Source organism: Rhododendron vialii, chromosome 8a (genome assembly GCF_030253575.1).
Source record: "Rhododendron vialii isolate Sample 1 chromosome 8a, ASM3025357v1".
NCBI classification, from domain to species: Eukaryota; Viridiplantae; Streptophyta; class Magnoliopsida; order Ericales; family Ericaceae; genus Rhododendron; species Rhododendron vialii.
Window position 1 is genome coordinate 26,219,029 of NC_080564.1, and position 14,573 is coordinate 26,233,601.

The window sequence follows — 14,573 nt, forward strand, 5'->3', positions numbered from 1 at the left end:
TTCCGGAAACGGAAATAATTACTTATTTTTTAAGAAGGTAATTTCAAGCTAAAAAATTATGTGTTTACGTAAATAATTTTCCTATCAATATGGATCTTGTTTGATAGATCTCATTGAAATCTTTTATACGGTGAAAAAAAATTAAATTTTATTTATTTATTTATATTATTTTTAAATTTAAAAATATATAATAAATATTTATTTTTTAAAAAAGTGTTCAATCAACTTGGTCGCGACGATCAATGACCGTTCCCTTTGTGGACTGAGAGGAAAGTTTATACAGTGGCCGTGGCCCGTGGGCATGGGGCCTCGTTGTGCCCGAGGCCCTTCTGCCGTATGATTTCAAAATAATTATATAAGTATGTGGTCGACCATGCAGCTGGATTGTGTGGTACTGAGGTCTCGTTCCGAAACGTAAAATAAATATTTATTTTTTAAAAAGATAATTTTAAGCTTAAAAATAATATGTTTAGGCAAATAATTTTTCTATCAATATAGATCTTATTTAATAAATTTCATCAAGATCTTTAATACGGTGCAAAAAAAATTTAAAAATTATTTTTCATTTACATTATTTTTGAGTTTGAAAATGTGAAATAAGCTGCTTATGTTTTAAAAAGATTTCTAGAACGGAGCCTGAAAAGGATTCGCATACGTGCCTCCTGTACTCTATAAACACTAGCTGCATTCTTTTTAATTTAATTTTCTTCTTTATATTACATGTTTTGTTCGTGTTTTTCTGAATTTTTATTAAATTCGAGTGACATTTTTAGGATTAATTATCCGTTTTGACGAGAGAAGTAAAAAAATTATGACCGAAAGTAAAAAAGAAGTTCACTAAAGACGGAAAAAGTATTAAAGAGCTGTCTGATTTGTCTAAAGTACCGTCTTATTTGAATTCTTTTAACATCGATTTATACTTTTATACTTGTTTGATTCGTTTCGTTGAGATGAACGATTAATCAAAAATTACGAAGAAAAGCTAAACAAAAATTGCAAAAAATAAAAAATATCAAAATAAGTTCTAGACTTATTAGTTAAAAAGAACTTAGGTCCCGTTCCAGAATGGGTTTTAAGTCCTTATTTTTTAAGAAGGTAATTTCAAGCTAAAAAATTATAGACTTATTGAAATATAAAAATATGCAATATGGATCTTGTTTGATAAATCTCATTGAAATCTTTAATACGATGCAAAAAAATTGAAAAATTATTTTTCATTTACATTATTTTTGAGTTTGAAAATATGAAATAAGTACTTATTTTTTAAAAAGGTGTTCTGAAACGAAGCCTTAGCCTGGATAATCTCTCGGATGAGAGAGGTAGAGAGGTAGGAGAGTTTAGCTTTCAACCGTGGAATACAAAGGTTGAAGTTTGACCTCTAGCTCTAGCTTACACGACGTCCTTTCTTATTTGCTCCAAACGGGATTAATTTTTCCTTGTTAGGGAATGGAAAAAACGGTGACTGTTAGCTTCCGTTTGGAGCAAATAGAGAAACTGAGTGGGGTAAGATTTTTTTTTTTCAAGCGATATGCATCAGCAGGGGTTAGTAGGGAGTGTTAAGGTTAACACGGGGTTCAGAGACTTTCCATAGCCTTGGCCCCCAAAGGGCCTGTCCCTTATGGGACTCGAATCTAAGACCTTCTACAAAGGGGAGACAATGACTTACCAACTGCACTAAACAGTAGTTCGGCATTGTGTAAGTTAGAGACTCCAAACTTCGGGCTACAATTTAATCTGGGCCGTCCCTCCAATTCATTGATGAGATCACATATTTTGGTGAAAATGTGTGGTAGATGTGAGTAATTATTCAATAATCCGGGAGTACCGTCACATAGTACTCCGGACAACTTTATAATCATACATCATTGTCTTAGTAGTAGACTCCACAAAAACGTGTGGGTGTAAAGTGATCCGGAGTATTATATGACGGTACTCTCGGATTAGTGTATAATTTCATGGTAGATGTGGGGAGGGGAATATGTGGAGAGCATCTGAGTCCCTATATAAGCTAATATCTTCTCCCTACTTCAATTTACTCCACTTAAACTGCAATACCAAAATCCAGAGAGAGAGAGAGAGAGAGGGAGGAAACCATGGAAGAGGCTAAGGAAGTGAGTAAAAGCGATGAGCCAAAGTACAGAGGAGTAAAAGCCATGCCTTTTGTCATAGGTATATATATTCAACAGCTGCACAAACATACATGCACGCAAGAACCTCGCTCCTCTGTTTCCAAAACCTCACTCCTATTCCTATCTAACCATACAATATTACAATCATATGCTTTAAGATTCGTATCTGTTACAATTTCACTTCCCTTGTTGTGCATGCCGCTTTAGTTTTTTTATCGTTCAATCACATGAGAAATTCCTTAAGATAAGATTCTCACATGGTCCGACGGCCCCATAACAAAGGTACAAAGAAATCTTGGTACAGAGGATTTGAACTCGATTGTCGAGTATATATAGAGATTTTGAAAATAGACGCACACGCCATGCATACACCGGCCCCCTGCATGCTCGTGTGCGCAAAGCACACACACGGGAAGACGGTCTTCTTTTCCTTTTCCCTTTCCCTCCTGTTTTGCCCATACTTTCTTAACTTACCGTTACTCTAACCTGTATATATATCAATTAGTTCAATGACCTGTTTCTTTTCTGAATAAAATCGCAGGAAACGAGACATTTGAGAAGCTGGGAACGCTCGGCACGTCATCGAATCTCTTGGTGTACCTAACAAATGTGTTCCACATGAATTCGGTTACGGCAACAAATTTTGTCAACGTCTTCAATGGGACTTGTAACTTTGGAACCCTGCTCGGAGCTTTCCTCTCCGACACTTACTTTGGCCGCTATAAAACTCTGGGATTTGCTTCCATATCCTCCTCCTTGGTACTAATCCTACCTCTACCCCCTTGTAAATGTTATTAGAGATTACAAGACTTCTAATTATATGTACAATAGATCGTACCGTCATTGAAATGTTAGATCACCAGCCGAGAGTCGAAAGTTTAATCATTTTTACGGCATGCTTAGTTGCCCGTCAAATTAAGGGGATAGACAGGGACTGCTTGGGATATGCAGGGGATATTCAATACATTGTTGGAGCCTAACCATATTTTAAGCCAATTAAATTATTTTGACCAAATGATTTATGATACACACAAGATCACTCGTGTAAAATTTTGCTATGAGAGAGGTTGAGCTCTAGCGTCACTATGGCTTTGTTTGTATTGGGTTTTCAGAACCTTTCTAGCTCGATCCCTCTCTCTTTGTACAGGTTTCAATGAATTTTTCCCTATTTGTTACTCCCGTGTTTCTATCTATTTCTCTACCCAAAAATCTTTCTCGAAACTTTTACTTCAAACAACCCCTATGGTATTTCAATGCTATGCTTGTGTACACGGATGCTCTGTGATTGTGTACACGGATGCTCTGTCATGAATAACGGTCAAGGTGACTAGCTTCCTTGGAATTGATTTATCCCATCTTTTATTTAGTGATAAAACACACTATCTCATAGGCAAATTGTGCAACCCAATGTAAGTAGGATAAATTAAGTCCAACCAATAACTCATCCAATCACACTTACTTGAGACATACCCTTAGAAAATAGCCATGCGTCACATCTAAGTGGATCAAAACTTGAAAAAAGTGCATGAAGAACAGAACAACAATCACTTAATTTGTTTTTGCTAAATTTAATAGACTACAAGCTAATCCAAACATTCAAGTTGTTCTAAATGACATTTTAATTGATGTACGTGAGGAAAATAACGTACTTGTTTAGAAATTCATGAAAACATAAACTTCAGTCCATTTAGTTTAGCAAAAATGCAGAAGCTAATGAGGTGAACAGCTGTTAGAAAATATTTTCATCATTCCATCACAAGCTGTAAAAACAAACTAGGAAGTTGGAACATCTGGATCATCTCCATTTATCTCATACGTACAGAAGTCTAAACTCTACCATTTATCCCCATTTTTGAACTACAGGGGATGCTCGTACTGACACTCACAGCAGCAATCTCAAACCTCCACCCTCCCTCCTGTGGCACTACAGACACATGCGTTGCCCCAACTGCATGGCAAATGGCTTTCCTACTGAGTGCCTTCGTCCTACTGGTGATTGGCGCAAGCGGTATCCGCCCGTGCAACCTGGCCTTCGGAGCGGACCAGTTCAACCCCAACACAGAGTCGGGGAAGAGGGGAATCACTAGCTTCTTCAACTGGTACTACTTCACCTTCACGTTCGCGATGATGGTTTCCCTGACGGTGATCGTCTACGTGCAGACAGACAAGAGCTGGGCCTGGGGATTGGCCATCCCGACGTTCCTCATGTTCTTGTCCTGCTTCTTCTTCTTCGTTGGAACGAGGATTTACGTCATGGTGATTCCCGCGGGGAGCCCCGTGACGAGTGTGCTGCAGGTTTTAGTTTCCGCAGTCAAGAAGAGAAAGGCGGCGTTGCCGGAACAGCCGTCGGTATCCCTTTGTAACCACATTCCTCCTAATTCCATCAGCTCGAGGCTCGCTTACACGAAGCAATTCAGGTATCAAACTCTGCTTGCTGATGTGAGAAAACCAACTTCACCCTACGCCACAAGCTCTTTTGATTTTGAACCAGATTTCACTCACTAGCTAATAAAAAATGTTGACGACTCACAGATTCCTCAACAAAGCAGCGATCATCACCCCTGAAGACCAAATCAAGCCCGACGGTTCAGCCGCAAATCCATGGAGACTCTGCAGTATCCAGCAAGTGGAAGAACTGAAATGCCTGTTGAGAATCACACCCATATGGGCGGCAGGGATCATCTACTACGTCTCCGTAGTCCAGCAGCAAACCTACGTAGTCTTCCAGGCCATTCAGTCCGACAGGCGTCTGGGCAACACCAGTTTCCGGATCCCACCGGCGTCCTACATTGTCTTCAGCATGTTAACCCTCACTATATGGATCCCTATCTACGACAGAATCATAGTGCCAACTCTCCGAAAGCTAACCAAAAAAGAAGACGGAATCACAATCCTCCAAAAAATTGGCATTGGAATGGGCGTCGCGATAGCCACTATGGTCGTATCGGCCATAGTAGAAACGCATAGGAGGGATTTAGCTCTTACTAGGCCAACATTAGGGTCTGTACCGAGAAAAGGTGCGATTTCTTCCATGTCGGGGTACTGGCTAGTCCCTCAGTTGGCACTAGCGGGACTTTCTGAAGGGTTCGCGATTATTGGACAAATCGAGTTTTTCTACAAGCAGTTCCCGGAAAACATGAGGAGTATCGCGGGGTCTTGCTTGTTTTGCGGGATGGCGTTGGCGAGTTATTTGAGCAGCTTCTTGGTGTCGACGGTGCACGGCATAACGGAGGGAGATGCGAGAGGGAATTGGTTGGCAGAAGATCTTAACAAGGGGAGATTGGACTACTTTTACTATCTAATCGCTGCACTAGAGTTCTTGAACTTGGTCTACTTCCTTTTGTGTGCAAAGTGGTACAAGTACAAAGGAGCCAATGCCAAAACCCTTGACTTTCCCCTTGAGACAATGCAGTCCGATAACCCTCCGGTTTGATACACAAAACGAGTCGAGCTTCTTTGTTTTGTTTTACTTAGAAAGCGAATGCATGTCCTACGTATTACGAATACACACCACGGAAATCCATAAATATGTAACGGAACATCTTTAGTTTATAAAAAAAGTTGATCTTTCCATTCTTTCGAATCGTCGAGAGGGGCCTAAGGGGAAGGCTATGGGTCGCCCTCTTGATTTTTTATTTTTTTCCTTTTCTTTAGAAAAAAAAATGAGATAGTGTCATAGTGATAAAAATTTGCTTGCACTTGTCAATCATAGGTTTGTGTTCATGGGAATGACCCTTCACTGTATCTTGTTGGATTAGCCAACTTGCTGTGTTTCCTCGGCTTTGTCTTTCCTGATTTACAAGACATAACAAAAGGAAAACTCACTTCTTCCCAAGCTAGCCTCCTATTTATGAGGGAGGTTCCATTGGCTACATAATCAATTGATGCAGCACAGCCTCATTTAACAAAATTATTTGGAAGAAGAGAACACAAACTTTTTGTCGTCATTTATGAAATTAATTATGAATCATGATGAAAGGAACAAGAAATATATAAAAATGTGAACCAAAGTTTTAAAAAGGTTCAGATAGAACAATATTAAGGACAAAATAAAAGTTATTTTCTTTAGTGACCCTCCTTTTCTTTTTATCTTTTTTTTTTTTTTTTTACTTTTTACCCTCCTCTCGTTGAAATGAATGATTAATGCAAAAATTAACGGGAATCTAAGAAAAATTCAGAAAAGACATAAATTTTTTCTTGGAAGAATGTGGAACTTCTATATATTGTTACATAACCTATGTTTTCTTAATTGATATTTAACTTGTTCATTTTAAATATTTAATATAAAGATAAATGCAAAAAGTTAAAACATTAAGTCTTATATTTTTTTTTATCACTATTAATTTTTATGTTCTGAAATACAATCTTAATTTTTGGTATCTATTTGATTATTCCAATTAAGATTAAAGCAAAAAGTTCAAATTTTGAACGAAAGATAAAAAAGAAAGAAAGTATTCCAATAAAATTTGATTACCCAAATAAAATATAAGCCTCAACATTAAAGAGTGCCTTAGACTATAGTAGGAGTTTAAAAAAAAAAAGTAAAGTGGGTTGCTTGAGTATTGAACCCTTGACCGGTCCTTACAGGTAAAGAATGGAAGCCTTTCCAATAGGCCAGAAAGCCATATAGTTATAATATTGTTAAATTTAATATCTATTATAAAACTATAGCTCGAATTTTTTTTATGGTTGCAACAATCCGGGAGGTTATCCAAGTCCACGGGCCTGCGGGGCTATCCCCGGGCCGACCCTGATTACAAACGCCTAACATCAAAGCAAATTAATTTTTTTTAATTGTAAGCATAGTTTGTTGGTGTTATCTATTTTTTGATTATATATTAATTATAATTAACATTGTGAAAGCATAAATTAATCTTAGTATTTTGGCACAAGAAAGGTAAGTCCAAACAAGTTCAATTGACAAAACCCGCAGATGAAAGATATTACTAAAGAAAATATAAATATCTAGTTTTTAGAAACTCAAAAATATCTGACCCTAGAAACTCTAGAATATCCTTATTAAATATCTAGAGATTTTTGTGAGAATTAATCAATCACATGCATAATTCTAAAATTATCTCAAAATTTATCTTGTATGAAAATACTATCTTTGTAATAGAGCCTTCCATAGAGTAGTATAAATAGGGATGGATTGTGGCCATTTTGTATCAAGCCAAAAAAGATTGAGTTCAATATACACACTCCTTTCCAACTCTTGTCTTTAGTATTTTCCCTCTTCCAAAAATATTGTCGAACTAAATAATAGAAAATTCTACACTTCCAACAAACGTATATATCTTAAGATACGCGATACGTATCCCGATAAAGCTCTAGACATGATATATGATCTAGACAAGGTAGATTACCCACCACAATCCCCCGATCAATGTTTACTACTAATTTTCGCCTTCAACTGGTATGCTCACGATGTGGCTAAATGTCCGAGTTATATAAATGTTGCATTCCGTTCATCTAGGAGATTTGAAGCCTACATATTTATCAAGAATTAGTACATGTTGTTGAACTATGCTCCACACACAGACATAAACGGCTAGGTGGAGAAAGGACCATGTCTTATATGCAAAGGTTTCCATCACTTGAGAACACAACCTTTGCAGAACATGGAATAGATTGTGCGCTTGTGCCTCTACAAAGCGATGAACCAGAGAAGACCTCTTTGTGCATTGCTTGAGAAGAAAAATAGGCACCACAGATTTCGAGATCATTAAAGGTCCAATAACAATTGGTGAGATGTTCTCCTTCTTCAAAGGGATGGTGTTTGAATATGGGGCAGATGCCGCGTTTGAAGATATGAAAAAAGGCAAAACTTACCTTTTCAAAGGTAAGGAATGTGCTCGTATAGCCTAAAATTCTCGTGTTCCCAGCCTCAAGTTGTAGACACCCCATTCTGGACCGTCCAGATAATGCTATTTTTCGATCTTTTATTTCCCCAATGATGATTATGGTCGAGAACAGCCTGAGGATGATGGTGTGTTTGAGCTTTTAGCGTCCCGAACCTCTTTCGAACCCACTCCAAACCCTTCAAACCAGAGCCAAACAGCCCTAGCAATACCCAAACTGGCTTACGCCATTGTTCCCTTGGCACACGCCTGTTAACTGCCATGTGTTGGTCATCGACCGTTGACTCAGTTTTCACTAGCGCACGCCGGTCCATATGTGGCGCACGCCAATCAAGCCTAGTCAAATCAACTTTATTCAGCCACATGGACGAGACTTTTGTGCCACCCTGATGTCGGCCACAGTCTTCCTGATGATTACATTCGGCAGGGACGTTCCCCCTCTCTCCTACACCCTCCATCAAGCCAAGTCCCATGCATTTAATGCATGAGAGGCTCCCCCCTTAACCAAACCAGCCCTAACCCAACTGGTTAAGCCTCTTCCTCAGTCTCTTTCTCCTCTATAAATACCCCCCTTGCATTCATTTGCAAGGGGTTAGCCACATTAAAGGGAAAAAGCCCTCTTCCTTCTCTCTCTCTCTCTCTCTCTCTCTCTCTCTCTTATCCTCCATTGAAAGAGGAAGCAAAAGGGGCCTTTCAGTCACATCCCCCACTGATACATCCTTCACCTTGTCACTCTCCATCTCCCCAAATCAAAGCTCAAGTCATCCCTTCATCCTAACCAAAGGTATACCACCTTTGTGTTTCTTTCTGTTTTCAACTCCTAAGGGGAACCAGTAAGGTCCAGGCTAGTAAGTAATACTAGTCCTGGCCTTAAACTGGTAAAATACAACAATCGTGTGAGATGAGACATGGCGCACGCCAGTAAACTCATGCCGTACGCCAGTTATGGCAGTACGTGCACTACTGGCGTGGGGATCATTAATCATCATTTCTGTTAATCTATACTTCTGTCAATCACCTTAGCATGCTAATAACTAGTTTACTGCTTTCTGTACATTTAGGGCTGCTTAGCTGTAGTAGTTAATTGTTACTCCTTATCTGTTCAAAAGGCATTTGGGATCCTTCTGGTCATGTTCCAGAGCCCAGATAATGCAAAGCCAAGCACTGGATTAAGGTCTAACTGGCGTACGGTCTTTTATAACTGGCGTACGGAAGTTTCCCCTAGGATCCAGTGGCTGGCCCTTGCATCTTAACTTAGTTTTGGCCTCTTTTATGTCCCCACACTGTTTTTGGGGTATTCTGTTGTCTTTCGTGGCTTGAAGCCATCTCATCTGTCTGTAACTGTATATACCCTGCTTTGTTAACTGAGTGGTTTGTCCTGGGTGTGCGCTGGTCCCTTTCCAGAGCCCAGAGGATTGCAAACAAAGACTGAGAGGCTAGATAAGTGGAGTACGCTAGTTGTGTTGTGGCGTGCGCAGGTCTTGCCAGCATGCACTGGTTCGGCCAGTGCATGCTGGTGCGGAGTCTGTTCACATCCCTTCAGGGCAGCGTACTCCAACTTATTCTGTTTGCTCAGTGCTTGTTCTCAATCTATGTTTATTATTGCAAGCAAGACATTTATAAACATTTTATCACATAAATGCAACTTGTTACGATTTTAATCCCCATTAACTGTTCCCCCGCCCTAACTGGCTAAAAAATGACTAAATGAGAGAAGAATGCAAAAGATTTATAAAAATGCCTAAGCAGAGACCGATCTCCGGATTGGGCGAGAGGGGTGCCATAAAACCCTTCCCCTCTCGTAAACTGGCTCCCGAACCTCAGATATCGAAGGTAATGATGGACCGGTCTACGCCTTTTTCAAAATCAAACAAACGTGGCAAACGTTTTCGAATTCGGTTCCTTGGGTGTTTTCACCACTAAAACCAGAGTGGCGACTCTGAATCGAGGCGTTTTGCCGCGCATTTCCGAAAAAGGGCCGCACCCAATTTTATGAATAGAATCTTCCGGGGCGCGTGCCCACAGTGGCGACTCTGCTGGGGACTCAGTGCATTGATTGGTATTTGGCGATTAATACATAATTGAATAAACTTTCAAAAGTCTGTCAAAACAGTACGTTTCGCGCTGCTGAAGAACGGAATGGTAACATAACAGGATCGCAGCATCCGACCAATCCGAACTGGGGCTTTTACTATTGTTCACTTGTGTAATTTTTCTTCAAATATTAATTAGCAAAAGTGAGCCAAACTTCAAAGGGCATTTATTTTCAAAAACGTTGCATTTCTCTCTCATCAAATCATTCTTCGGCATTCTCCGTTCGCATCGATGGTTGGTCAGCCCCGTTGAGGTGTTTTGGGTAAACGGCACAATTTATTGGAGCCCGGGGTCCTCGAACGCCCAACAACCTTGGACGATGATGAGTCGTACTACCGTTCGACCGTTGCTTTGCTCTACGCGTTGCAATGGGAGGTTTATCGCGGCTCTAGTCAGAGGAACCCTTTAGCCAAAACCGGCCTCTACAGCGCTTACAAAGCACTAGAACCTTCATACCTAAGACAGGAACCCGCAGGGTAGGATTATTTGCATCTAACCCCCATATCCTGTCTATGTGTTACTGCTTTCCTTATCGCATGTCTGTACATACATTCATGACCGTTTTGCATAGGAGCATGCTAGGGCGGCTTTTAGGATGTCTTTCGTCGAGTCTGTCTTGCGCCCGTTCGACGTTGCCTTGGACCGATGACGAGTCGTGCATCTCGATGTTGCGTGTTACCAAGAATTTTCAAGTCCTTAATCAATGAGGCTTCGGGAAATCAATACCTTCTAAGTCTTTATCTAAATGCCCGATCGAGGTTTCAAACTGAAAAACTAGGAACAACGGAGAAAATGCCGTGATGCTTACACCACTCGGGTTAAAAGTGCTAATCACTTACACCGCTCAGGCTCCGGCACAGTGCTGCTTACGCCACTTCGGTTACGGTATCACGCCATCTACACCAAATTGTTCCGAAATCAAACTTTGAAACTTCGAGAGGGGAAAAGCCAAAAGCTTATGCTGTTTTGGCATCTCTTAGTAACATTCGATTCAATCAAGGATACACCGTCGAAAAGAAAATCCGAGGATTCTATGGCAACTGTCCGAGTATCGTAAGGCAGACTCTCTCTAGTTCTAGAGTCTAGGAGGACACCGACGAGGTTGACATGCTCATTTTCCATTCTTTTCGATTCTTTCAAATAAAATGATTGCAGGCTATCACTGAGTTCTTGTACTTTGTTGTAAAGTCATGCCGATGTCAAAGCAGGGTTTCGAAATCAAGAGCTAAACCTACTTAGGGCCGTCCGCCGAGTCCGTTTGAAGGTTTGATTTGGGGTCGCCTGTCGGTCAGTCACAACGGAAGCTCTGGCCTGCACTGTGTCACGGGAGGATTCACCACCGACCACTCCACACGAGTCCCCTCCATCTACTCCGTCTCCACCGGCATCACTAAAGCTTGTTAAAACAGAAGTTCTAGCCATGGCAGATGTCCCACCTCCAAATCTCGCTACCGTATTGGCAGATCTACAGCACAACCTAGCCATCATGCAGCAAAGGGCCGACCAGGCCGACGCCTCTATGGCCAACCTCCGAACCCTAATCGTAGAATGACTTCCACTCGCAGCAGGAGGGGAAGGTGGCGAAAGACGAGAGCGGGCAGTCGCTGCCGAAGAGGACCTTTTGATCGAAAATCCTGCTCCAAGCCCAGAAATGGCAGATTTGATCGCCAAAATGGCGAAATTGGAAGAAGAAGTCGCCAAGTCCGAAAGGAAAAGGGCAGGAGTGCTAGACATGGATCGTCTTTGCCCGTTCCCGAATGCCAGGCTGCCCGATCGGTTCAAAATGCCCGACTTCGCGAAGTTCGACGGAACTAGAGATCCGAAAACTCACTTATTGGCCTATCATGGTGCAATGAAACTGCATGGCATTGGGGAAGACGCAATGGCTCAGCTGTTTCCGCAAACCCTTGTCGGCCCCGCCTTCTAGTGGTTTTTATCACTCGACATTTCCAAGAAACGGACATGGGAAGACATCAGCACTGCCTTCAATGCTCAGTACAGTTACAATGCCCACCTCAAAATGACCACCAGGGAGTTGGAATCAACTAAGATGAATGCCAAGGAGTCTTTCACAGACTTTATCCAGAGGTGGAGGGCCAAGGCCGCTCTCATGCCCGATCGCCCGAGCGAGAAGGACCAAATCCGCATCATTTCCCGCAATCTGCAACCGAATTTTGCTAAAAACCTCGTGTTGGTTCAAGGAGCGAACTTCGAGACTTTCTACGACTCTAGGTTGGCCATCGAAGAAGCCCTCCAAATTGGTGTTCTACCCAGAAGTGACAATTCCTCCTATACCTCAGCCTCAAAATCAAAGCCCCGTGCGTATACCGGAAACAGCACTGCTCTGTTTGGTGGCAACAGCTACGCCAACACAACTTCTGCTAACAATGCCTCTGCCCAAAACTCCAATCACATCGCTGATGTCAACCAAGTGCAAGCTGCTCAAAGACCCTAAAACCGCAACCAACCCCGTAACTTCGCCAATTTCGAGGAACCACTTTCCTCGGTATTGGAGAAGTTAGTCAAAATCGGACACCTTAGGCCTTTAGCCTCAACTCCACTTCCTCAAAATCTACCCCCCAGTCATAACCCCAATGCTTTCTATGCATACCACCAAATGCCCAGCCATTACACTGACTCTTGCTATCGCCTTCGTCATGCGATACAGGATTTGGTGGACAATGGTACCCTTCCAACTCCACCTACTAAACCCAATGTCATCACCAATTCCTTGCCTAAACACGACCCCAACCCGCAAGTAAACTAGATAACTCTCAGCTCCACCATATTCAACCCCACCGACCATATTACCTCAGCCAGCAACCCCAGACCAATCGTACCCTTTCCTTCTGAGCCAAGTGTTAACATGATGGCAGCCGGTTGGGCCATGGAAGACAAAGCTAAGGAATGGGAGGAGCTTTGCAATGACTGGATCGAACAGTACAACATGGGGTTTCCCGCGCACCCTCAAGTCAATCAGATATGGCTAAACCAGTGGGAGGGAGAATGGAATGCGGCACAGGCTGACCCTTTGGACGGTCTCTCTTTGTTCGCACTCTTTTACCAGCCCGAACTGAACCAGGTTGAGGTAGAAACCGATGAATACGTATGGGATCCGCAACCCGATGAATGGCAAGTAGGTCAGGGTCTCAAGGCTGATTTGGACCAAAATGATATCAGTGAGGAATACTGGGACTACTTTCAAGAAGGAGAGATTATGTCCAATATCCGTCGCCCGCTCGACGCCATGTTACCATTGGTGAATTCGATTGCCGGCAAGATCGACCCCTGCATCCATGAAATTGACTCTACTCTCGACATTGTCTCTCTGGAACAGCCTCGCCCTATCATTTCTTCTCCCGAAGATGACTGCTCGATCATGGTCCTGGATGCATCTCCCGCCGACCTTTGGGATGCAGAGGAGACCATTAAAACTCCACCGCCTGCTGATATTTGGGATGTGGACAACATTGTTGATCTGAACATGGGAAACGAAGTGTGGACTATCAACACTGCTCTTGTCAATGGGGGATTCTGGGACGTTCCGTTTGTCACCAATCCGGGGGCACCCTTCGAGGAAGATGCTGCGCAGGATCCTGCTTTTTGGGAGGGATTAGTGATGAAAGATTTGGAGTGGGACTCAGCTCTGGGGACAGACTCGACCGCAACAGTGGCGTCAATAGATAAAGGAAAACGCAAATTGGAAGAGGTGCCAGCCGATCTGTGGGATTTTGTGGACTCGTCTTCTTGGTGGGATGTTGCCAACGTCACTAGGAGCAGCCGAGTATTCCAGCCATCTAATCTCTAGGCTGGAAGCTCGTCCAATCCGCTTGCTTAGAAGACCACCGCTCCCGCTGCTCAGAGGAATGATCCGGTCTTTCCAAGTGGGGTTCCCGAAAAAGATGCCATTCTGAAACAGCTCGAACGGATTCTGGCTGCCGTGTCTATCTGGGGTTTGATATCATCGTCAAAGGAGCATCGTGAAAAGCTGTCCTCCGCGCTGGCCCGGCTCATGGTGCCAATTGACATTACCCCCGAGGCCATGATTGCTCTTGTACTGCCGCTCCTCTCTAAGCACTCTGTCACGTTCACCGAGAGGGATCTGCCCGTCGAAGGAATCGCTCATAACCGCTCGTTGCACATCACTGTCAAGCGCCGGGGACATTGGGTGCCAACAGTGCTAATCGACAATGGCTCTACCATCAATGTTTGCCCGATGAAGGTTGCCTACCGCTCGGGGCTCACAAAGAATGACTTAACACCCTCCAATCTGGCTGTCAAAGCATATGACAGCACTCGCCGTGTGGTGGAAGGAACTCTGACTCTAAAACTCGATGCTGAGGGCTTCGAAATGGACGTAGAATTCCATGTCGTCGATGTCCCTGCTACCTTTAACCTGTTGCTGGGCAGGCCATGGCTTCATAGGGCCGACATCATGGCGGTGCCTTCAACTCTGCATCAGAAGGTCATGCTGGGGCTCCCTACCGGG

The 14,573-nt window shown here is 42.6% G+C and overlaps 1 protein-coding gene across 2 annotated transcripts in view; it reads left to right on the forward strand.

Annotated features, from left to right (window-relative positions):
• Nucleotides 1-2,017: 2,017 nt before the first annotated feature.
• LOC131336483 (protein NRT1/ PTR FAMILY 2.11-like) overlaps nucleotides 2,018-14,573 on the forward strand; it is a 41,556-nt gene continuing 29,000 nt past the window's right edge. The window contains exons 1-4 of one of the 2 annotated variants that reach the window (XR_009202849.1): nucleotides 2,018-2,169; nucleotides 2,671-2,888; nucleotides 3,993-4,546; nucleotides 4,662-5,689. Coding sequence is in view for 1 of the 2 variants with exons in the window: in XM_058372348.1 (XP_058228331.1) it covers nucleotides 2,094-2,169; nucleotides 2,671-2,888; nucleotides 3,993-4,546; nucleotides 4,662-5,562 (1,749 nt within the window). In the remaining variant the exon portion in view is untranslated. Of the gene's footprint in view, nucleotides 2,170-2,670; nucleotides 2,889-3,992; nucleotides 4,547-4,661; nucleotides 5,703-14,573 lie in introns of those variants that run through there. The other variant, XM_058372348.1, reaches the window with a different exon arrangement.